The sequence below is a fragment of the Lepidothrix coronata genome, unplaced genomic scaffold (genome assembly GCF_001604755.1).
Source record: "Lepidothrix coronata isolate B3197 unplaced genomic scaffold, Lepidothrix_coronata-1.0 Scaffold6, whole genome shotgun sequence".
NCBI classification, from domain to species: Eukaryota; Metazoa; Chordata; class Aves; order Passeriformes; family Pipridae; genus Lepidothrix; species Lepidothrix coronata.
The window spans coordinates 9,390,050-9,416,235 of NW_016690186.1; the positions used below are offsets into that span (position 1 = coordinate 9,390,050).

Sequence of the window (26,186 nt, forward strand, 5' to 3'; positions counted from 1 at the left end):
TGCAGAATCTGGCACTTGTCTTTGGTTAGCTTCATACAATCGGTGATTGCCCACCTCTCTAATTCATCAACATACCTCTGCAGGGCCTCCCTGCCTTTGAAGGATTTGACAGCTCCTCCCAATTTAGTATCATTGGCAAACTCGCTTAGTATTCCTTTGAGTCCTGATGAAGACGTTGAAGAGCACAGGGCCTAAGATGGAACCCTACAGAATCCCTTTCGTCACCAGATGCCAGCCTGATATTACCCCGTTCACTATAACCCTTTGTGCCTGACCTGTGAGCCAGTTGCTCACCCACCACATGATGTGTTAATCCAGCTGTGTGCTGGACATTTTGTCTAGAAGGATATAGTGTAGGACAGTATCAAAACCTTTACTGAAATCAAAAAATATTATATTGACTGGCTTCCCTTAATCAGTTAGGTGGATTACCTTGTCATAAAAGGGAATTAAGTTTGTGAAGCAGGAGTTTCCCCTCATGAAGCTGTACTGGTTGTGACCAATGGCTGTGTTGTCCTGCAGGTGTTTTTCAATAACTCCCAGAATAATCTTTTCTGTAAATATCACTGAAGTGGGACTGACAGGCCTGTAGTTTCCAGGGTCATCCTTTTTGCCCTTCTTGAAAACTGGGACAATGTTTGTGAGCTTCCAGTTGACTGGAACCTCTCCAGGTTCCCCAGACTGTTCCAAAATCAATGAGAGGGTTGTCATTTTGAGTTAGAGTTGTATTTTTCTTTAGTGCAGATGTTCCCACAGATAAGTGGGGGAAACTGATCTGCGTAGGCATAGACTTATGACTACAAAATACTGTTTTTAAGAAAATTAATTTCTCTGCATGTTAATGCATATTAGTACACCAGCCTAAAAATTACTTTGCTTCAGTATAATAAGTAAATTTTTATGATACATTAGCTTTTTTAGTAACATGGAAACTTTAGTGTTCATAATGTTCATCAGTCTCTATCTTTGCACTGAACGTGTGGTATGGATTTGTATTTTTTAGGGAAAAAATAGTAGACAAATTAAAGAGGAGCTTCATGAAATTTGATGTTTTTAATGGAAAAATGTCAGTACTGCCTGGCTGTTTGAACTCTGTTGTGCTTATATATGAAGCTATTAAAATGAAGATGTATGCATTTTTAATTGCAGTTAAACTGCAGCGTCTAATCAGCTGATAATGCTTAGTAGTGTAACAGGAGACTGTTCCTATTTGCCATAGTTTCCAGTAGTGTAATCACTGGAGAAAAGGGGGATAGATCACTAAAATGTTCCATTGACCTAAGCAGTTTGAGGATTGTAATAAATAAAGTTTGTTAGTTCTCTGAAATAATTCTGCTTGTTAGCTTTACATATTGAGTAGGTAATGGTTTCCTGCCTTAATGAATTATATGCGATTACTGCTTGCCTTTTACTTTAGGTCTGAAGGTGTGCTTAACAGATTTCCAGGAAAGCCTTACTGTGAAAAGCTTCATTAATCACTTGAGATCATCATTGAATAAGTGCATTAGCTAAAAAGAAAAGATTTATGTTCAGTACATACACACGATATATGATGAAAAATATGAATCATGACATGCATTTTCCTTTAAAATAAAAACCTGCAAGTTCAGTTGAAGTACTCTAAGCTTCAGAAAAAAAAGATAGCTTTTGTTTTGAATGCATTTCAATGTACAATTTTAATTTTCTATTCTAGATTTTGTTAGAAGGAACTACGTTGAGAATATTCCTATAATACTGAGTGATTACATCAAAATGGCACAAGGAATAATCTACATAAAGTTTACTAATACAGAATCAAATTAATTTTGGTCAGACATCAAATATATACTATTTTAAAAATGTATCAGAAGATCTCTTTATGGTCAGTGGTTTTTACTCAGGCTGGCAGCCTGTCACAAGTAGGGTCTTCCAGGGATGGATGCTGGGCCTAATACTGTTCAGTGTCTTCCTAAATGATCTGTATATTGGATTTGAAAGCACCCTCAAGCAAGGTTGCTGATGGCACTAAACTGAGTAGTGAGAGGGACCCTTCAGAAGGGAAAGACAGTTCAAGACATACACTGACAGACTGGAGAGGTTTTAAAGAAGGGTGGCAAAGGTGATCAAAGGGCTGGAGAACCTGCCTTGTGAGGGAAAACTGAAGGAGTCAACCTGGAGAAGGCTCGAGGGGACCTCATCACAGTGTTCCAGTACTTAAAGGACAGCTACAAAGAAGATGAAAGCTATTTTTACTGTGAGAACAGTCATTGGAACAACCTCCCCAGGGATGTGACAGGGTCCCTGTCATTGGAGGTTTTCAAGACTCAGCGGGGTGCTAGACAGTCTCATTGAGGCTCCTTTTTGCATGAAAGGTTGGACCACATGAACTTTTGAGTTACCACCAAATCTGGGCTGTTCTATGGGTCTGTGACTGTCAGTCTTTTGAGCAAATAACCTTTACAGTGTTTCTCTGGTTGGTTTTCCCTTCGCCTTTTTCTGGCTTTGGTTTCAAAGCATTAGTGCAGTTCTTAAAATCAGTATGACAACATGTTAGCAGCAGTGCTGGTTAGCACAAAGTAATTATATGTGGTATATGTACAAATTACTTTCTCAGCTGTATCTATCAAGGTCCTGTTTTCTGAGGGAACACTGAACAGGATATGATGTCTGTGCTGAGCAGCACAACGTTCATGTCATTTCTCTTGTAACAGCAGATCCGGTCTGATGAAAGTGAAGAGACTTAGGGAGGAAAACCTTTAAAGCTGGCGGCCCCAAGGGATGGAGGAAACTCAACCACAGAATGCATGTGCAACAAATCCAATTTCTAAATGAACAAAAGGATAAACTGCTGTAATTTTTTTATATCTTTTTCCACATAAACGTCAAGTATAAATTTCAGTAGTACCTGAATTGAAAAAAATAGGAAAAGCAGCTTCCATAGAGTTAATTCTTTTTGTGACATTTAATACTTCTTAAGTGAAGATGAACTCTATCTGGAAGGAGGAAAGAAATATTCCAAAGATTTAAACCAGCAAGTTCCAATTATCCATTTAGATTGAAAATCTCTGCTAAGCTAAGAGAAACTTCTAAACTGATCAGGAGGTAATGGGAGTTCTTACAAAACTCGGTAAGTTTTGTCTCATGATGGCTTCAGATGAGAAGTTGCTTAATTAGTATATAACTCTCCAAATTAAGAATTAGCATAGAATAAAGTCTTAAGTAAATGGGATGTAATCCTTATAATACTTATATAGTCAGCTGTATGTGTATTTTATTTGGGCATACAATCATGGCTTCAAGTATGTTTTCAGAAAATAACTGAAGTTACTGAATCTGTGTTTCTGATGGAGCCTTAAGAATTATAAATAAAAAAAAATGCTCAGACTATGCTCTAATTTCAAGTGTATTTTTTTCTCAGCAGATTATTATTCTCTAATAAAATTTAGGAGTGCCAGGGATTCATTTTAGAATTTCCCTTCTACAGTGAGCCTGGTGTTAGGGTGATCTGTAGCAACAATCCTCAGGTCTATCTTTTCAGGCCATCGTAAGAGAGGCCACAGTATTTTTGCAACAGCGTCTTGTCTCTGTTTTGTAAGTCAGCATCTAATACAACTACAGCCCTTGTGCTGCATTCTGAAGCTGTAGTATTTAGACATAGGTCTTTTAAAATTAACCTTCCTTTTATGTTTTGGGTTTGTGGGCTGGGAGACAACTACCATGATAAATAGCAGAACATGTATTAGATGAAATAAGAATTCATCAGAAAAACTCAGTGGAAAGAGCAAATGGATTTCTAGCTATTGCCTGTGGTCTTTTCTTGACTGCAGCTGTGTAAGGCCATTGGCATCCTCCATTGGCTTTTGAAGAAACTAGATACTCCAACATCTGTTGTGCCAAACAGGCAAATTCAAATGCTATTACTCTGGTGTGGCAAAGAAAAAGGTTAAATCGGGGTATCATTTAGTTGTCTTTTTACTATTAGCTTTCTCACTGTGTTTTATTTAGTTCAGAATACATTGTGTTGGTTGTTGACTCATGACAAAACTGAAGATGTAAACCACATTTGTCTTTTAAGACACTTAAAAGTATGCTTTTCCCTTTTTACCAAAAGCAGCAAATTTATTCTGAGAATGGGATAAGAAGTGTAAGCTATCTTATCTTAATTTTGACTTTGCCTTTTTTAAGATCATGCTGCGGGTAATTAAAAATCAAAATATGTTTTTGACATGCTCATGATATTGAACAGCATTTGGAAACAGACCAAGTCAGGTTGTGGGATATTCAGAAGATTTTCAGTTGTTAACATTAAATTTTATGTAGAAATAGTATGTGAGGATTTAGAACTATTCCACTTGGCTCTTTTTCTGAATTTTCCTGCTCTTCTGGACAGCCATCAACTTTCATACTGGTTTTCAGAAGAAACAACCTGTCTCTTCTTAGGTGTGTTGTAAGTTTTCTGCTGTGTTCTTACTTCTTTATGTACAGTGTGTCCAAAAATAGATATAGTCAATATTATGAGACATATAGTCATCTCTACCTGTGTTCTCATTTATAAAAGTTGACTTTTGAATGAATCTGTTAAACCAGACTAAGTGTCATCTTATCTTCCACAGAAGAAATGGATTAAGAGGTTTTTCAATGAGGTAAGGTTATATAAGATTGGAAATTGGTCATGTCATAGTTCAATAGGCAGACAAAGGGACAAAATTACTAAGAAAAGAACAGTTCTCGTACTTGTCCCTTCAACCTGAATTAGAAAGAACAATAAAGAAAGCTCTAAGCATTTGAGCGTGACATGATCTTAAAGCTGATCTACAGTCATTGAGAAAAGAGAGGAAAGTCAGTTCTGTTTGCTTCAAGTCACACAGTGTGCTGACTGAAGCAAAGGGTTTTTTGAGTGTGTTTTACATGACAGTATTCAATGAAATGCTGCACTGGTTGTGTTCTCTGGAGCATTGGTTGTCTTAAGGATAGAGCTTTGCATCATGAACTGCTTGTAATTTTACACATGCAAAAGAATTTCTATCTCTCTCTACTGAAGTTTTTAGTCCTTATTTCTCTTGCCAAGCAAACAATTTGTAAAATGTGAACCTGAATGAAAGGGATAGATTACATTTTTTTTATTATTTTAAAGATTTGGTTGTTTGGGATGTGTAAATGTATGTGTACAGAAGGTATGAACACACATACTTCCTGCTGTGAGACCTTTCCTAATGTCAGGTGGTTGGGTTTTTTCCTTTTCTAAATCAAATTGCTTATCTGTAATTCAGAGTCTAGTTAAGTATAATGACAGTCTACTTCAATGCCAGTCCATTTTGTTGGAATACCACAAAAGATGTAACTGCCTTCCTTATTTCCTCTTCAAGTCTCTGAGGCTACGTTCATTTAGAAAATGACTGTGATTGGTAACAAGCACCTGTTTCCAAAATTACTGTTTACATCCATTTATTTGTGTAGTTCTTCAGAAACTGGCTCTGTGGTCCAGCAGAGACTTCTAGAAAGTGAAGTGCAGGTTGCCTGACGAAAGAGTATCTGAATTCCTGAACTGACACTACTGCTCTTTAGTTATGTTCTAGAATATCACATGTTGATACTTTGTGGTATTTAGGAACAGAACACCTGCTTTCCTCCGAGTTTTACAAACATAGAGTTTATAAGAATGGGAAGTAGTGGATACTACCTGACCTGACTTGACATGGCTTTTGAACTACTATTTTTTAAATATTTTTATACAGACACAGACACACACACACACATACACTATGTATCTCTAGTCCCTTAGTTCATGTAGATTTCCAACAAACTTGTGCTTTTTTTATTACTTTTTTTTTTAAAATAGATACTGGAGAAATACTTTCGTGAAGCAAATGCTGGGGAAAAAAATCATATAAAAGTTGGATGCAAGTAAAAAAAATATCCTTTCATTAGCTTTTGGTTTATTTTGTAGAAAACACATTGTCATCAGTTTTGCTCTCTGTTAATGAGAAACTAAATGACAGCTCTTCAAAATGGTCTGTGGGAAGGAGGAACAGAAAATGTCATGTTAGTGTGCTCTGATTTGTTTCATGGCAGGATTTTATGGTGTGACAAAAATATTGCTTGCCCTCATCTCCTGTAGAGATTAACTTAATCAGCCCAAGCTCAGCCTTGCTCCCTTGTAAGGACAGGCAGGAGAGACTTTGACAGGATTCCGTGGTAGTGGCAATGGTCCAGACAGCCCTGGCTCTCTTTCCTCTTGGACTAAGATTTGTTTTCTGCCATCTTCTAAATCCAAAAGAAAGCCATGCCTTTGGAGTACATATGTCAGTATGCATCCTCTTTGGCTGAGAGGACATTTTTCCCAAGTTCTGAAGTGTTATGCAGGAAGACTAGTACTAGGGAAGAGTTGACTTACTCTTTCATTTCAATGTAGCTGGAAAAGTTGCTAGAAGAGTTGCTTTTTCAGTTATTTCTTAGCATTTTAGTATTTTTCATCCCTAAGATAGCAGTATAAAAGCTTGGTGAAAATACCCAGTGTTCTAAACATTGAATACCACTGTTTTATGAAATTCTGCTGTCTTGTGTCTTATGCTTGAGCAAGTGTATTAGAAATGTGTATCTTATGCTTGAGCAACTGAATGGAAATGTTGGGAAAAACTTTGTTTCTTGGTATATGAAGTCAGTGTCTTTAGTTTCCTTCAGACTGTAGTCTCAAGGCTTGAAAGGAGCACAGAAAACTTATTTGTGTGTCCCTAAAGAAACTTGCAAACAAGATAAATCACAACATCTTTGGACTTCTTTGAAATTAGAAGTGCTGGATACTCTAGTGAATTTCTAGTACTTCTTTTCTTCCTCTAGTCTTGAAATACTGTACTTGACCGTCCCAGATAAGCTGGCTTGTATTGTTGCAGTGTTACCTTTGATAAAATCATTACTGATTATCATGTCAGAGACTTGCAATTGGAAAAAGCCACCCTAAGTTCCTATGGACAGCTTTGATTCTGTTCTGTAATTTCAGTATTTAAATATGGAACCATGTTTTCATGTAGGTTTTTGATTTTGTAGTTAAACCTCTGTTTTTTCATATGCAGTCCAAAGCATTAAGGATTTTTGTCATGACTCTACTATGGTGTCAGAAAGGGTAAAAAGAGTGCTTAGAAGAGATTGGGTTTAGATCGTAGAATCACAGAATGGTTTGGGTTGGAAGGGACCTTAAAGATCATCTAGTTCCAACCTCTCCTGTTGTCAGCAGGAACACCTTCCACTAGACCAGGTTACTCAAAGCCCTGTCCAGCTTGGGCTAGAAGACTTCCAGGGATGGGGCATTGACAACTTCTCTAATCGAAGTATTTCTTGATCTCAAATTAGTCACTATTAGTGACTTGAAAATACACTTAAACATCCAGTATTAAATAAAAATTGTTACTAACAGCATTGTCTGTACGTATTATAATTTTTTTTATCATTATCAAACTTTTTTTAACTTGCCTAAAGGTAGTGGGTAAAAGCATGTTTTTTAAAGTTATAAATTTGTAAATTTAATTCATTGGATTCTGGAATCTGAAAACAATCTGTTAGCAGAATTGCTTTGTTCTATATTAGCTGTGCAGAGTCCCCAGAAATGTGAAAAACTTGCTATTTTGTTCACGTTAGTAACAACATACTGTCAATTCTGAGAAATCGTAATGCTTGGCAGTAGAAATAACTTGTCTATATCTAAAACAATTCTCATGGAATTTTTATAACCTTTTTTAAAAAACAGCATTAGTTGAAAGTCATTCTTATGGCTATATTCATCGTGGAAAAAAGAATAAATATAGAAAAACATTGGTTTTATGTATACAGAGATCTGTTTTATTGAAAGTGAAGTTTTTCTTTTAATCAGTAAATGAAAAAGAAGTCTACGGGCTTTACTAGAGTTTGCATTACAAAACAGCATAATGATGCAGAAATTCTTAAATAGTGTTAAGTTCTTGTTTAGTTGCATATTTCAGATGTCTACTTGACGTGCGATTGCTTGTGCTGGAATGTTTATTGCAGAAATGGAGCTTGAGCTCTGACCGGAGATTGCGCAATCAGAGAAGCTTCTCAGAGTTGATCCTTTGCTTGAGTTGTGCTCAACTTCCCATATTTTTCCTTTTGCAGACCTTGGTTTGCATGTGACACTAAAGAAAGGCCTGTTGCTTTACCAATTACTATTTCAGTTCCTACAGTGTTTTTTTAGTATAATTCTTTCATATACTTCATTTTTGGACTTCTGTCATGGCTATTCACCTCTAACTGTGAAAGTGTTTTGACTTGTTCCAGAGTTTTAGGGAAGAATTTGCTTTTTGGTGGTGGGGAAGGGGAGATTTTGTGCAGTATTTCCAGACTGCTGGAAAAATTAGGATGTTCTCACTCTTTCTTGGAAAGTTATTCAATTAATTGTCTGCCTTCTGTTTAAAAAATTAAGTACTTTTTTGTCTTACAGTTTGTCCAGCCTCCGTTTCCATTCACTGTGTTATTTTTTTTTTTGTGGGCTGGATAATATTATTAGTAATAGAGGGTTGGGTTTTTTTTTATTTGATATACCTTGTTGGAGTCTTTTCTAAAGCATAGTTCTTGAACTAATATAATCTCCAGAGACTGAGTTGTCAAGGCTAAAGATAGAACTTGCCTTTTTATTGTTTTATATCTTATTTTTTACAGCTATAGTTAGCACACAGTTTTATTTGCAGCAAACAGTCCAGGTCAGGTGATGGCAGGTACTGGTATGGCTGATGAGGTATTGTTGCTCTACAGAAAAATTAGTTACCTTTCTACTGACTTTTTATATTGGAAACTTTGCTGGTAATTTTTTATTTTGTTTGTTTTTCATGGTGAAGGTAACACTTTTCAGGCAAAAGTCTGGTGGGAGAGCTAGAGGCAGCTATTGATTGGAGAACTTACTCTAGTTTTACCATAGTGTATTAACCTAAGAGATCTAAAATTGCTTTACATATTTAACAGCTCTTACAAGAGCTATTGCACTTTTATTTATGTCCTTTGCAATAGTTCTTATGAACATGTTGGTGTCTTGCTAATTCTCATCTTGTCCAACTGACTAAGGCTTACTTCCTCAAGTCTGGTTTCATGGATACCTGCCTGGAAAAAAATCTGGCAGACAGCAACTTCCCAGGCAGCAGATGTGGAGGGGGTTCTGTTTCCTTTGCTGAATGCCACTATTTCTTAATGGAATTATACAGTCTCTTTCTTTTCATTGATGTCTTTACCTGAGTTCTTGCAGGCTGCTGCAAAAAGAAACCTTAGACTTTTGAGCTGGGACTAGACCAGTTTGTTTTCATTCTTTCATATCTCTGATCTGTCTGTACCATTTTATTGAAGGGAAATTATGTACCAGTATTTGCATCCATACTGCTAATTTTTATCCATGTTACTTTTGCTTTCTAGTGAGTGTTCTTTAGAGTGTTAACTCCCGTTGATCTAAATTGGTATTTTTAAGTGTGTATGTTTAAAATGAAAACCTTAGGAGTCCTAAATTGGAAGCAGTAGATCTATATGTGCTGACTGGGGAAGAATCTGCCCTCTCAGGACAACCAAGAAAGCTGTGGGGATGTCAAAGGCCATTTGCTGATGTGACATTTATAAGTGACATTTGGCTTTTCTAAAAAGTTTGCCTAAGTAGTTACTTTACGTTTTAGGTGCGGGGACAGGGCTTGCCTTATCTTTTTGGTGAATATCAGAACTTTGAGAACTTGAAAGGATGTGAGGTCACTTTTTTCCACCGGGAAATGTTTTTGTGGATAGTGTTACCTTGTGGTGTGTCAGGTCGGCTTCTCATCTCCAGTTGCAGTTGTTACAGTAGCAGGGAACTCTAGAGGCATGAGGCATTTCCTAATGCCCAAGTGCTGCTGTGGCTGTGGAATGCTGCTTCCCTGGAGATAAACATCAGTCAGTTCTTTAACTACCAGTACTTCTTCTTTTAACACTATTTAAATATATATTTATTTAAATTATATATAAGTGTACTTGCGTTCATCACATTTAATACAGTTTTCTTGAAAAGGGCAGCTTTAAGAAGCTGTACTTACACGTCATTTAATTCTAGTGTTAGACAAACATGGCTTGATAAATCATTTAAACCTAAAGTAGGCTATCTATTTTCTTATTTTCTTTGTAGCCCTCCAGATAGTTCTACAAGTGATTTAGTTTTTTAATCTAAGTATTCTAATTGATGGCAGAATGTGCCACCTTTGGTATAGAAGCTTTGAGGTTTGTAAAACTTGCCCACAGAACATATCAACCACTGCAAGTGAACCACTTTTAAGGAAATTAAGTTTCAAATATCCAGAAATCTTACTTGCTGTGAAATTAATATAATTTGACTTAATGGCTATCAGCTTTTACTCCTGTTTCACGTCTTCCTGAACTATTTTCAAACGAAATTGTACCTATTACTCCATAGATTTTATGGAAATATATTCTTGGTGCTGTTTTGGTCTATGTTCTTCATCTTCCTTGAAGACTAGTTTTTCATCTGATAATTGTTCTAAAGATGCAACACTAAAGAGAATTAATTGTGACACTAAATTGAAATAATAAACCACTAATGTAATAAATTAACGTTTGGATGTAAAGACTATTAACCACAATAAAATATGCTAGCATAGTGAAATTAGTGTTGTAATATATTGTTATAATTTTGAGTTTGGAGGGGAAGAAAGCCCCCACTGAAATACATTTTCTGGCATGCATCTTTAGACAACGTCAACTTTCCATAATTCAGGCATAAAATAGTGCCTTAAATAGGTGTCATTCAGAACAGATCTGTTAATTCAAGATTCCTGAATCTAGTCAGGGGACAGAGAGGTGCTCTGGTTTGAAGGATCTATGACTTGCCCCCAGTTTTAGCAAAAGACTGAGATGTGTAGGTTCGTTACCTACACGTTTGGTTCGAATGGTTTCTGTAGTGGATGCTGACACTACTCTTGCTTGCCTACTGTATATGAGCTGATTTCACAGATTTGCACTACATTTTGTTTTACTTTATTTTAGGAGATGCTTCAGGTGGTAAGATTCATTGTTGATAATTCAAACAGTTCAAAAAACCTCTATTTTAAAAGAGCTGAGGTATTACTTTTCATCCAAGTTTGAAAATAGGCCATAATGACTAGCTTCCCACTTGTAGCTCTTAAATATGCTCTCTCAGGATTTGACAGTTGACCAGAAAGATCACTTATATATGACAGGGCATTATTATGAATTAGGATGGACACATGCAATTCAGGATCAGTCAGGTTTGTTGATTTAGTGTATGGAGGGAAGCTTACAGTACTATAGAAATAGGAAAATGGCTACAATATAAGGAACTAAAATATGGATAGTTAAGAGTTTTAGATCTTAAGACTTACTTTGGTCTCTCCAAAAAAGGAAAAGTAGCCAAGAGTTTAAAGTTGGGTAACTGCCCGTCCATCCAAGGAATGCAAATTTTGTATGCTGGTAATACCCATTAAGTATTTTTTTTTTAGTTCTTTGAGTGCTGGATAAATATTAAAACAACCAAGTGTCTCAACAACAAAGTTTCAACCACATTTAATAAATCTTTATTTATTATATGCTTACACTAGATGATACTGTGTCATAATGAAATGTGTATGGGGTAACATTTCAAAATAAAAAGATGCTATAATTGTACGCTGATATTGTAGATCATATACTGTATTTTGTACTTTATGTCACTTATGAATCCTGAGATAATCTGTTTTGCTGAATTGGAGTAGGTTGATGGACTGTATTTTGAAATATCCTAGCAGTAAATTTTGCTATAGAATTGCATTAACTCATACATCTGAATAAAACCATTACATAACTGTAGTTAGTTTTGAGATTAAGGAATGTAGCTGCAGAGTGAGGAAGCCTAGTATAGTCATGGTAGGACTGGTAGTTCGATGCATAAAACTTTTTAAATAGGTATAGACCAAAATTTGGGGAAAAATCCAGTTAATGTGAGATTGCTTAAGTCGAACTGAAGAAAATCAGTACATTTTAGATGAATCTAATGAAAAGAAGTTAGTGTAACACCTTATGAAATTCAGTGTTAATAGATTGTATAGTTGATGTGTGTGTTAATGATAATTTTATGTTACAGTATTCTCTATTTTTAGAAAAACCTTAGGAAATCTTTGTGCTCATTTCTTCATAAAGAAACTTAAAGGAGTTTCCATAGTGGAATGCTTTTTTACAGCTTTAATGCTGGTTTTTCTCTCTCAAGGTTTAAGTGGTGCTAGAAACTTTTTTGGGACAAAATGACACAAACAGAAAGATTGCTGAGGCTGCTTGATGTTTATCAATCTTTTTTTGTACCTGATTGTGTCTCATTAAGGCAAATGAGTGTGTGTATAACTGTAGTGTTTATCTACATTAGTGCTTAAAACTGTTTTGACAACAGTAGTAAGGAAGATGGTCAACATATAGCTTTTTTTTTGCTTTTTTTTCTGTTGAAGAAAAAAAAGCAGGAGCCCCTGGCCCAGTAGCAGCACCAGTGAGCCAACAGGTGTGATGGGACAGAGCCAGCTCAGGTATTGTGGAAGAAAGTCATGCTTTGCAAACCTAGTGGAGTTCCTTGAAGTAATTGCTGAGTATGAGGATAACAAAATGCTTTTGATGAGGCTCTTCATTTAAGCTTTTTGTCAGATAGATGAATGAATGGAAGGCTGGTGATCAGTGTATAAAAAACAGATCAGTAATGGAGTCTAACAGGTGTGTGGTATTTCACAGTCATAAGGGTTCCAAAATGGTGAATAATGATTAATTAATGATGATAGAGTAGTAAAAGTTAAAGATCTAGCAAACCAAAAAAGAAATTAATACTTGGTGGTGCCTGGATGGTTAAAAGTGATACGTAAAATTCAGCCTTGATGAATGTTGAGTGAGTGCATGAGAGAAAAACCTCTCATCTTGTTGTACTTGTGTTATTGAATGTTGAACTAGCTTTGATTTATAATACCTAGTTTTGTGAAAGAACCCATTTAGTATACAGGGACTATAAAAATTAAGCAGATATTTCAGTTAATAACAAAACACCAGAGCAGTACTACTGTATGCTGGACTTGCTCGTAATCCTCTTTCTGAGACACCTTTATTGTCATTTCCAGGGGCAGTATATGAGTCCAGACTGACCTTTGATTTTACTCCATGTATCTAATTCTTTTTAAACTTGTAAGTGTGGTGTAGTAGTGAATGAAATGAAGCCAACAGTATATGTGGGAATGTTTGGTTTGTATGGGAGAACCCTCTGCATATTATAATGGCTCCCTAGTATGCCTCTTTTTAATTTCATAATAAAATGGGGAGTTTTAAATAGATTATGAAAGTATTGATGATTTCATTGAACAAGTGTGATATAGAAAAGACTGTATCAGACTATGAAATTATTTGAGTGAAGGACACTATAAGGGAAGTTTTTTCTCTGTTCCTTTTCAGTCACCTCTGAAATTCTGTTGCCATGTAAATGGAAGTCATATGTTTGCTTTTATAAACCAATTTATTTTAGTAATCTAATTTAACTGTTAAAAGGAAAATGTCTGCATAGACCTCAAAGCTAAACGGGAAAATTGCTCTGTAGTGGCAGAATAAGGTAGAACTTAGCAGTAGCTGAAAATACATCTAAGCCACAGTATGTGTTTCTAAGAAGTACGAAATGTGCTGTATATAAAGAAGATACATACTAAAAGTACATGGAAACTGTCCAAGTGGGGAAAAAGTCCATCATAAAAATGAGGCTTTCTTATATTAATAAAGCACGTGAAACTGGTTGATGTATGGTTGCCTATTATCGTGATGTTTTATTATCCTTTTTCTTTAAGAGGAGGAGGGTGTGGCTTTTAAAGGTCTTGAAGAAAAGATCTTCCTTCCTTTCTGTATTAGGGAAATAGTCAGGTGACATTGAAAGATCGAGCAAGATGAAATCAAGAAAGCTGAGAGATGAGTTGTCTCTGCAGCCATTGACAATAATGATCATGTCTCTTTTCATTTGATCTTTGCCCTTTTTCTCCTAGCCATTATAGCTACAACTCCATAGTGTATTCCTGGGTCTCTGACTTGCACCACTTTCAACCAGCACCGCCTTCTCACTGGTGAGCTTCTGTACTCCTCCCTGTTTGTTCACCAGTGATACCACTTAAAATAGCCATGCTTCTCTATTTCCCTTTGCACTGGGACAGCTTGTAGCGTACACAAGTTCTGCTTTAGCTAATGTAAGTGAAATAGAAAGGCTGTTTCATGTTAAACACTAGGTATCCCAAATATTTTACTTCCATTATTCACAATTCTATAAAATTACCTTAAGCTTAGTCTTGTATTTGCAGTCCACCTCTAAAATAATACTATGCTATTTTTTCTTCAGAAACGTACTTCAATTGATGAAATTAATTATTTTGAGAGTTGAGGATTTACAGGTCTCTTAATTATTATAGGGACACCACCCACCCTTACTGTTCTTAATGAAGGTTTTGAACCGGGGTAGTTTATTCTCCGGAAACTCTAGAGAAGGGGAGCTGATTATTGAAGAGCCTTTAAAATAAGCAACTCTTGGCATGTAGCTTCCTTAGATGTTGTTAGCATGATCTTGAAATGTGATTTGAAATGAATGTGAGATCAGTAGCTTAAATCTGTATTTCAGAGGTTTTTGGTTAAGTGTTTTACTTGCTTGAGTTCATACCTAAGGTCTGAAAGGTGAAGAACAGAACAGGAAACATTGTATGTGGTGAATTCGGAATTAAACAGTATTGAAATTTCCTTTTGTCTGTTAAAAGTGAATTTGTATACTGCTTTCCATCTTTATTTTAGAACTTTTAAAAAGAAACACAACAAAATACCTAGCATGCCTGGGAGACCAAGGAAACCATGACAGTTTCTGTACTTCATGCTTCTTTTGGCATGGGCTTATATTTTAGCATTTCGAAAGAAAAAGTATGATACAAATGAAAGATTGATGTTAAAAATTTGTATGTATTCCTGTTTTTCCTGTATTTTTGTATTCGGTGTTTAAAACTTTCCCTCCTATAAAGAAAAAGACAGAATTTTGGCTTTTGAAGCAAGCCCTGAATTGAAGCAGGTAATTGCACGGCTCCAGAGCAAACCAGGGTTTTGAGAATTTAGTGCTTCTGCTTGACGTGCGTGTTTTCTGTGTTAGCCATGTCCATGGGCAAATTGATTGACTCTACAGATTTGAAGGCTTCAGGGCAGACCCCAGATTTTGACAGTTCACCACCATCACTAATCTACTTTTAAAAATCCCTGGATGTGACCCGGCACTCTTGTGGATGTTCTTTGCCTGCTGTTTCTCACAGCATGGAAATAAATGCACAGAAGCTACCGGTGTACTTTGTACTGCTGTGCAAGCGGTTATGGTTCTCTACTGAATTTACCAAAGAATTGGAATTCTTTCCTGGATTTCCGGGATATTTACTGTGTATCTTTGGAAAAGGTGTTTGAGTAGTTTACAAAGTATTTCTTGCTAAGTTACACTTACCCTTCATAGCTTTACTTCTACATCTGTCTTGAGCTGTTCTTGGCTTCTTACTCTCTTATTACTGATCTGTTAAATGTTGTTTCATTGCCATTTGCTTTCATTTTTCATCATCAGTTTCAGTCCAAAAAGACAATCCTTTAACACACTCAAGATGCAAAACCTGACTGTATTTTAGAGCAGTGAAAATACTGTGATACTTTTCTCGAGTTGTATAATTTTCATCATAGGTCAAAATGAGCCACTGTATGGAGAGATAACTTAAAACAGGAATATTTTTATGAAGTTGACAAATTTAATAATATCCAGCCTTTAAAGTAATTATGATTATCCTTGTATTTACGTGTTTTCAAATTCTGGCATGATTTTACTGCTCATTCTCATTATATCTGAAGTAAATAATTTCTGTCTTGCACACTTTAAAAGAGAGGACTGCAAGCCTATAAATAATTTTGATTTTGCTAGCATTTGATTTTTTTTAAAAGTCAAAAGTCTCCTGAAGAGTGAGGGGGAACAACAGGTTTGAATTTGAGGTGAGGGATCAAAGACTATTATTTCAATCTGGATCAAATGTGTTCTCAATTATATATTCATGGAAAATAAGCTTTCAAAAAACTTATGCTCTAGCTTTTCTTTAGGCATAGTTACTTGATATATGTATCTGTCAAAGACTGATGAATCAGGTTTCAATCCTGAAAAAAAGGATTGAAAAATCCTTTAAAAGCTGAAAACAGTCAAATAAGGTCCAATCAGATCTGAACTGATCAGATGAAAGATATTTCTGGTCTAATATCTCGCTGCCAACAAGTTAATGATAGATAGCATAGGCACATAGTTATGAATTGGACAAGTAAATAGTAGTACTTCTCTGGCATGCCTTAACATCCATCAATTTGTATTTTATGACCTTCTTTATTTTTGCAGTTGTCACTTAAACAGTACCTAGCTGGGAGAGAAGATTCCCTAATGCTCTTTAATTCTTTGTTTTGTAATTCCCTAGAATACTTGATCATTTTTCATTAGACACCATATTTGTTGTTTTTAGCTAAATGACCAGGTTTAGTTTTTCTCCAAGAAGATGCTGTCCACTGAAGAATCATGTATACCTGTTGACAAATTTAGACTTAGCCTTTAAGCTGGGAAGTGTTTGGCACTTAGCAAGACCTTAAAACCATCTTCTTCTTTGTTGTATTTTTCTGAGGTTTTTTTCAGTGGCGTTTGTTTTTTTCATAGGGTTATGTTCCGTGGTAGCAAAGCCAGATGGGCTTGTGGCTGTTCCTAGATTTAAGTTGGAAGGTATAAAGCCAATATCTTGTTCATAAAAATTACCACTGATTTCAGTGAATAAAATGTGGGAGGTTGACTCTCCAAAATAAATTACTGTCATTGTCCTATTTACCAGTTGCCATTTCACGTTCAAGTCCCTACTGTGTGATACTTTGCGACTTTTTAATATTGGTGAACTGTTTAATATTACTGAACTTTTTAATATTGCTGAATGCAGTTTAATAGCATTAAAACTGCTATTTGTTCTTTTTGTATTTGGAAAAAATAATTTTTTTCATGTAGGTGTGGAGCTAATTAAGGTAATTAATAATTCATAGAACTATGTTTGGTTTGGTATGGAAGGGAATTAAGCTTTGAAGAGTCCAATGGAAATGAAGGAGGAACAGCTGTTTCATGTAACTGCTAACTGAATCATTAAATAAATGTGAATGATTTGTATGGAAAATTATCAGGGACAACTGTTTCTTCATCTTGACTCTTCAATTAGCAGCATGTGTAATTATTTTTCCAAATTCTTAATTTTGCCTGTTTTTTGTTTTTGTTTTGTTTTGTTTTTTTTTCAGGATGGATTAGATGCTTTGGTATATGACTTGGATTTTCCTGCCTTAAGAAAAAACAAAAACATTGATAACTTCTTAAACAGGTGTAAGTATTTAATGTTTATAAGTATCGAAAAGAAAAAAGTGTTTCTAGCTTATGGGAAGGCAGCTGGGGATTTGGGGTGAATTAAGTTTTGGGCTGCAAGTTGTTTTAAGAGTCTGATTATTTATTTATTTCCCAGTGAGAACTGACAGCTACCTGTGCAAATCTCATCCCCTGCATTGATTCACTGGGCATTGAATGATTGAATGTCCAATCTGTTGCCCCTGTAAATGGCATTGTCTGCAGTGGCACAAAGCCTTTTAAGAGAAAGGCCTGTTGTTTTTGTTAGGGCAACTCTCTGGGTTCCCATAACTTGCTTTCTAATTTCATGTACTAGTATATCATAAGCAATTACCAGTAAAATATCATAATGATGCATAGAGTGTCAAGAAATTGTGTTAAAAATTTGTTCACAGACTAGAGCATGTCTTTTGTAAACTTTTTTTTTTAAGTATAAAAGGTCTCTTTACATGAATATCTTATACTGCATGGCTGCTGTATTTACTTGTATATTCAGCTGATGTGTCTGCAGAATTCTCTGTATTTACTCTGTATTTGTCCACTACCAGATTTCCTGCACGTTCTACTCTATAATAGCATTTTAAACTAATAAAGTTGATGTTTTTAATAGAAGTCATAGTTCCATATTTTTTGTAATTAAAACAAGCAAACAAACCACAAACAAACAAAAACCCAAAAAGGCAGTTAAAAATTAAGTCATTTCTAAAGGCTGCCAAACTGACAAATTCTGGAAATCATGGTAGAGATGTTATCTGATTCAAGACTTGCTCCTGCCTATGGACTAAATGGGCAAACCTTGAAATTAAGCTAATATTATTAGATTTTTATATTTTTGTGGCAAATATAAAGTAATTTGACTAAAATAATTTTTGTCTTTGCTTTACTTTAATTTATGTCGGTGTTCTTCCTGTTTCCAAGGTTTTTTCAAATAGTTTATTTTGTGAAACTGAAAGCTATGATAGTGAATTTGTGGGGTTTATTTTATATTGTTCTCCATTTGTGGGAATTTATGAGTCCACTAAATCCAGTTGATGGCTCAGTTGCACGTAAGCTGATTGTTGAAAAGCCTAAACTCAAATGTTCTGTTTAACTTTTCACAGTTCAAATTGTATTTGATACCATACACTGAGTTACATGCACATTTGTATACTCAGTTATTTACTGAGAAGGTGTGGTGAAACTCTTGGAGAAAAGAGAAGTTGTATTAGGCAAGGAAATACTCATTGCATCAGATAATTTGAATGTAATTTTTATGAATAGTGAAATTATTAGTGAGTCTCAGAAAGCTTCACTTTTGCAATTGGGGCTGAGTGGAAAAAACCTTACATTTACAGTCTGATGATGAATATCTGTAGGTATAAATTATATACTGTGTTGTAAGATGTGACCTGAAGTAATATGAAGGTGGAGAACAGAACATCCTATTTCACTTAAAACCGCCTTTAGAACATTAATCTTGCACTATTTGCTGAAATATGAAAGTGAGCTGGGGATGTCCAAGTAGTTTTCTTACAGAGAACTGTCAAGTCTAATTTGCCTTGAACTTCTGTTAAAAAATAGACATTTTCATGTTTATTTTAGTTCTAATGGAAGACTGTTTAAAATGTCTTTTTGCAGTACTAGCGGTCCAGTTTGCACCATTATTGTAGAAGTTTAAAATAAGTTTCTAGGTGGCAAATAAAATGGGAGTTTGCTTCCTTTATGTTATAGACTGATTGTCTTTATCCTCTCTTACTTTTCTGTAAGTTACATTGTATATTTGTGGAACCTCCAAAATCTGCTTCTACTGGCAGAGGTTTTGAGGATGATTTTTTCAGAGGTAGAACCTTATTAATTTTCTACCATACAGAATTAAAAGAATAAGGAACTTAGTATTAAAGATAGCTGAGAGCCCTACTTGCAGCAGAGACACAGTTCATTTCAGCACAGAATCCAAGCTTATAACCAAACTTTATAGCACGTTGGAGAAAATGATTTTTTGCCAAGGGAGCCATCCGGCCTCTTCGTACAGCATGAGCTGTCCGGGTCCTCCACTGTTTCTGGGAAATAAGGAACTGCCTATTTGAATGTATTGCAGCCTGATAAACCTTGTTTAACAGACTTAGAATGTGGTGGTCAAATTTCCAACACTGTTATTACTAATGCATATTGTCTGAGGATAGTTGACTATTAGTCTGTATATATATATCAAACAATAAATTTCCATTTGCAGCTGCTCACAAGCCTGGTTTACATTATTTAAAAATCCTTAGCTTAGATTGCCCTTCAGATGTATTTTCCTCGGTTCTGTTTTGTCCACAGGCGAGGCTTGTGATTAAATACCATTTAAAGGATTCATATTCTGCTTAGATTTCTTTTGCACCAATGTCAAGCTGTTCGTTCAGAAGTGGTGAACCTGAACCTCCTGTTGTGAGATTACTAGGCAGTAAGTTAACAATAGCTAGAAAATTGCTGTCATGGGAGTTGCTGCATTTTGGTTTTGTGCAGTCTTGCTCCCCCTCTACTATAGGTCAGTTTTCACCAGGGCAAATAAGGCAATGCATTATTTGTTTGAATTACTGAATATTTTGATCCTTGTGTGAAAGAATTTGTCAGAATTTGCGATTTTACTGTAATTTATTGAAATCAGCTGGTGATATGCTGCATTGTAAAGGGTTGGCTTTACATTAGATAGTAATGCCACAGCGTATTTAGTCAAACAAAACTATGTTTGTTCCTGTTGCGGTAATAAAATCTTACTGAATTTTTATTGTACATGTGCTGCTTTTGTTTTAAATTGTGGCCCGTGTAGGTAGAAATCTAATGGCAGTTTTCTGTCGTCTGCCTCATCATTTTTTAATAATTTAAAAAAATTAGATTTCTCCTCCTTTCTCTTCCCCGTCCTTATTTCTTTCTAAACTTTACTTTTAGGCCTAGAATATTATTTTTGAAAATAAAATATCATTGCATAATTTATTAGAAGCATATCTGTTTTAGTAGAACTTCCTTGCTTTTAGAAATACTGAAGCATGAAGCTTTTCTACGTAATCTCATGCCAGTGTTGACCCACATGGATTAAAATAGACTGTTTTAATCTTTGACCAAATTTGGAATTAGAATATCTGCCCACTGGGAGTTTGTAAATTATTGTAGTTTATAGAATGACAGGTTTATATAAATAATTGCAATGATTCCCACTGCATGTTTTAAATTAAAATCTACTTTTTTTTAGTATTAGGAATCATACAAGTGCAGAAAAGTGAAAGTTGTTGTTTTTTTTTAAATATTTTTTCAAGTTTCTCATAGTGTATTTTCTGATACTTTCCCAAATGTGTTGTATATTTATTCAGAAATAATCTTTTTATGCTGATTAGCTTACAGCAAGATCATGCTGGATATGAAATTTTTGTATAGCTTTTTTTTTTTGCAGGTAGTTATTTTTAAATAAATTCCTAAATTAAGATCTGCAGTGTGATTGTACAGTAGAATCCTTGCATTATGTTTATGTCAGGTTTTGGTTACTGTGGTAATGAGAATGAGGTCATGTATTCTGCAGAGAACTTTTCAGTAGGAAGGTAGGTTCTTTGAGCAGTACTTCTTCCTAAAAACTATGAAAAAATGAAATTAGATGACTGGGTTTAATTAAGTTGATTGTATAAGAAATGTGAATTTTGTTCTATGTAGATAAAGACACGGTAAATAAAATGAGAGATCTGCGCATGAAAGCTGAGGACTATGAAGTGGTGAAGGTGATCGGTAGAGGGGCATTTGGGGAGGTTCAGTTGGTAAGTTAAACTTCTATTTGTGCATTTGACTGTATTCTGTAGTATTTGCTCATGCATCTGTTTCTGAGTACAGGGTTCGGAAGATGCAGTCTTACGATATTAAAGCCTTTAGCTCAGTGAAATTTTATTTCTTAATAACTCATGGAAATGCTTTTGAAAATGTCATTTTTCAGTACTGTCCAAGTGCACAAGTACTTGCTCTGCATTGTAGTCATTCTTCTCTGTTAAAATAAAATGGAATGTTTGTTCCTCATTATCAAGAAAATTAGCCTTTACCACTCTTTACATGGACACTTGAAGAAGTCTTAAGGACTATAAGAGTTTCTGCCAGTTCAGGGACTACACCAGATTTTTGTGGACATAGTTCTCACACATGAGAGATGTGTGTTGTTTGTGATACGTTAGCAGCCAGGCTTGTTCATCCTGCTTTATTTAATTGAGAGGTGATGGAAGAAACTGGAAATCTGGCAGGAAGTATGCACATCTACTAACGAACTCTGGAAAATGCTTGTAGTTTTAACTTTGTAGTATTTAACAGGTGCCAGTATTTGTCCTTTTAAAGACACATGCAAATTACATAAGCAACTGTTATGCCTATGGACTTCTATGTTGAATAGTTCCAGCAAGTATTTTAAAAGTAGTGCTTTGTCAGATAATGGAATGTAATTATTTTGTAGGCCTACAGTATATAATCCTTTATAAAAATGTGAAGAGTCTTATAGAACATGTTGAATAGTGAAGCAGGAAAAGTGATGTTTTCAGTGATGTTCTTTATATGTTAATATGGCAAACTAATATGTTCCGTATGTCACATTTGTCTTCATAGGTAAGGCATAAATCCTCAAGGAGAGTGTATGCTATGAAGCTTCTGAGCAAATTTGAAATGATAAAAAGGTCAGATTCTGCATTCTTCTGGGAAGAAAGGGATATTATGGCTTTTGCTAATAGTCCCTGGGTTGTTCAGGTATAGTGATATTCTTTTTCAAATATTTTCATTATAGAATAGTTTGGTTACAACATTGCATAACTTGGAATTGCATGTTTTCTTTTTTTGCATTTCAGAGTCTCTTTTTTATTTTATTGGTCTGTTAGGGAAATACATTATTGACATTAGGAATGCTGTACAAAACAGCAGATACTACACTTGCTTCAAAACTGTATTTTGTCACAACATTTACAAGATGTTAAGCTATTCTGTTTATTATTAACGCTCTTTGCCAGATATATATTGGTGAGTCTGCTCAGTAGTAATTCTTTGAGGCATCCAGCATACCAGAAATATATGCTTAAGACACAGCTTCCATATATTCTAATTTCTTCATGTATCTCTGACTGCAAATTGTGCCCGCTCTGGTTAATTTTCCCTCATTTCAGTGTTATCACTGACAGTTTTTTGGGAAGCAGTGCTGCCTTTGAGGTTCTCAGGAGCGTGCCTGAACCAATCATGCATTGTGTGCACACGTCAACTTGTTAATTTAAACTGTTCTTACCCTTAAGCATATAAATTCTTTTGTTAGGTTGGAATTATACAATCTTATTCAAGATTTATCTAAATCAAATTACTGCATTCCTGTCTGTCTGGGTGTGATTGTTCAGAATAAAACTTCTATGAATTTCATAAAATTTTAAGTTAAGAGACTTAAGTCTGCTCTTTTGAACAGAGTATTGACAAATTTAAGAGAAATATTTTTATTTAATTGTATAAAATTTAGGCTCAATTTCTATACAATAAATATATCAACAATAGAAAAATAAACATTTAGTGATAATACAAATAGAATCAGGCAGATGTTTGGAACACAGTTTCATGTTTGCATATTTGTCAAGTACCATCCTAGTGAGAAAGAAGCATTTTACCTTCTTATGTAATAAACATTCTTTGAATTGATCTCAAGATTTATTATGTCAAGTTGACTAACCTTAACTTGTAACCAGCACTCGGCTTCTGCCATTGTAATATAAAGGGATGGAAGATCTGTCTGAAATGCACTCTAGAGATTAATTTATTTTTAGGAGAGCTGCAAGATTATGCAAATTTGATTCAGTAGTTGTAGCAATTCTGTTGCTTTGTAAATCAGTTTGTGCAGAAATGCCTTTGATTTCCGACAAGCAAAACATTAAAGATAACTGGAATATTCAGTGAGTTATTTTTTGTTTATTTGCTTTTTACAGTTATTTTATGCATTCCAAGATGACCGTTACCTTTACATGGTGATGGAATACATGCCTGGTGGGGACCTTGTGAATTTAATGAGTAACTACGATGTTCCAGAGAAATGGGCCAGATTTTACACTGCTGAAGTTGTACTTGCATTAGATGCAATTCACTCAATGGGTTTTATACACAGGTGAGAAACTAAAAAGTGTTGTTACATGGTGAGGTTTTATTCCTGGTGCTGCCAGAATGGCTTCAGTTTGTTTAGGCGGTTTTAATACTTATGATGTTAGTACTTCGTTATTATTTCATAATTATTCCATCTTACAGCTTCAAAAGTTCTTGCCATCAGAAACTTTAAAATCTGAGGAGATACAAAGTAAAGGCTTTCAGCAGGCCAGTGTTGGGGAGTAATAAAATTGTTCCACTGTACCAAGAGATACAAGAATAAAAATGGTACAGGCATGTTGGCCCCAAAATAGCTCTTTTCTTTTGATTAGAAAAAGCTGTTTTGGGAATTTGATCACAGTAGTATCCACTGTTAGGAATTATTAATTCTCTGCTAGGCATTTGAAGCCTCAGTGACCCATGAAACAAGAATCTGTGAACAGTGTGAGGAAAATCTCCCAGCCATATGTTTTCTTGTAAGGGGCAAGATGCAAAATTGAGATGCAGAGCAAAGGGACTTAGCTTAGTTTCATCTGCACTTGCCCTGAAGTGAAATGCAGTCACTTCTCAGATAGGTAGAGAAGTTTTCTTTTTGATATTTGAAACTGTATCTGTTGTTAGCTTTTAATTGCATTAACTGGGAGCAGAAGAGTAATTTTTTCAACAGAAAATACAGGAAGAGCTTTAGTAGCGTATAGTACACTCTATAGTATATAAATTTTCAGTTTGTAATTTGGTCACAAGATCAGTGTAAACATGTAAGCTTTTGCAAAAAAGCAAACACAAAGCAAAACAAACTACTAATGCATTGCTTGAGTAGGATCTAGAGCATCATTAATTATGTAGCTATGCTGCACCTAATGGATAAATTATCTGGCTGAATGAACCATTTGTGCATGTGTATTACAAGCTTTAGAAAGCAGGCATTAGAAGTTGCCTGCAGCACAGCAAGCTTTTTTCGTGAAAATTTGGATTATTTTGAAACCAGCAGAGATTTTTGAATTTCTTTTCCACTGGAGTTAATCTGTTCAACTCTGAGGAATGAAAAGAAACTGATGAAAATGTGGGCCCACTGCTCAAGGGATCAGGGACAGAGTGACAAAGGACATGGAAATTACTTTTCCGCCTTTGCCTCTGCTGTCATTGGTGGGATCTGCCTTCAGGCCTGTCAGGGCCCTGTGCCTAGTGGCAGAGTGGCAGAGCTTGGGAGAGTGAAGCATTACTCTGGCAGAGGAAGATCAGTCTGAGTCCCAGTTATGCAAACTGGACGTGCACATGTCCAAGGCAGCAGGTGGGATGTGCCAAAGGTCATGAGGGAGCTGGCCATGAGCCTTGTGATACTGCTCTCTGTCACCTTTGGAGGGCTGCGGTGATTAAGAGATTCCTGATGATTGGAAGGAAGCAAATGGCACACCTGTCTTGCCCCGAGAAGGGCCAGGAGCAGAGGGTCGGGGGAGCTGCAGGCTAGTCAGCGTAAGGGCAGTCGGATTAAATTCTCAGGAAACCATCTAAGCATGTGGATGGGAAGGTTATTGGAAACAGCCATGAATTTATAAGGGTAAAGCATGCTTTACCAACCCAGTTGCCTTCTGTGATGATGGGCTTCACTGATGAGAGGAGAGCAGTGTGTGTTGTTTGTCTTGACTTTAGCAAGGTTGTAGATGTAGCCAGACTAGAAAGGTGCAGTTTGAATAGGTAGAACAAAGGATTGTACTGTCCAGCCAACACTCAGCTACCAGCAATTCCTCAGAAGTTTCATACTAGGAATTAGCACTATGTTTTCATTCACAACATGAGCAGTGTTCAGGCAAGACAGAAAACATCACTCATGAGCTGCCCAGCAGGACTTTTTAGAAAAGGTGGAGCCAGACTGTATTTGCATGCCAAAAAGATGAAAGGCAATGGATGACACAAGTTGCAGCAAGGGAATATCTAGCTGTTCACTAGGAATTGTTTTCTCGACTATGAGGGAGGTCAAGCAGTGGAAGAGAGTCCTGAAGACGTTGTGGAATCTTTGTCCTCAGAAAAAAATCAGAACTTGCCTGGATTTTATCCTGAGTAAGCTAATATAACTTTGAAGTTGCATCTAACTTGGTAGCTATACTTTGGTCAGGCAATTAACTGAGTCTTACAAAAATCCCTCACAACCAAAATTATTCTCTGAGTATACTGGTACATTTGCACTACATTTGATTTGACAGTTATGGCCAGAGTTCTTCTTTGAGGTCTTTGAAATATACTTTTTCTTGAAATTCATGTTATGCTGTCTTGATAATTCTGCTTCAGTATATTCAGTAACATCACCATGCTGCACTTTACCAGTTACTTTATGAAAACTTCTGTAATGGAAGTACTTTTGTGGAAAAGGGTATAAGGCAATACTTAATATTGCTTTTCAGTCACAGGAAAATAGTTGTTCACACTAATAGAATTCTGAAAATGACATCTCTTAAGTTACTCCCTTAAAATAGAGGTGGTACAGAGAACAAGTTATATTTTCAATGTCTGTTTGAGATAGCTCACTCATACTTCAACCAGTGAGTGGTTTTTTAGGAACTTGAGGTTCAAGATTGATGTCTAGATTTATTAAATTTGGAGACTTAAGGCTGTGTTCTCACATCTGTTATACTTTTTTAAAATGCTGTAGTTCAGCAGTCTGTGTGTTGGACATGATACTTAGAGA

General features: G+C 35.6%; 1 protein-coding gene across 4 annotated transcripts in view; it reads left to right on the forward strand.

The window, feature by feature from the left end:
• Nucleotides 1–26,186, forward strand: part of ROCK1 (Rho associated coiled-coil containing protein kinase 1) — an 87,389-nt gene that overhangs the window by 14,206 nt on the left and 46,997 nt on the right. For 3 of the 4 annotated variants that reach the window (XR_001877585.1, XM_017831990.1, XM_017832000.1), the window contains exons 2-5: nucleotides 17,317–17,398; nucleotides 21,080–21,180; nucleotides 22,007–22,144; nucleotides 23,353–23,528. Coding sequence is in view for 3 of the 4 variants with exons in the window: in XM_017831990.1 (XP_017687479.1) it covers nucleotides 17,317–17,398; nucleotides 21,080–21,180; nucleotides 22,007–22,144; nucleotides 23,353–23,528 (497 nt within the window). In the remaining variant the exon portion in view is untranslated. Of the gene's footprint in view, nucleotides 1–17,316; nucleotides 17,399–21,079; nucleotides 21,181–22,006; nucleotides 22,145–23,352; nucleotides 23,529–26,186 lie in introns of those variants that run through there. The other variant, XM_017832009.1, reaches the window with a different exon arrangement.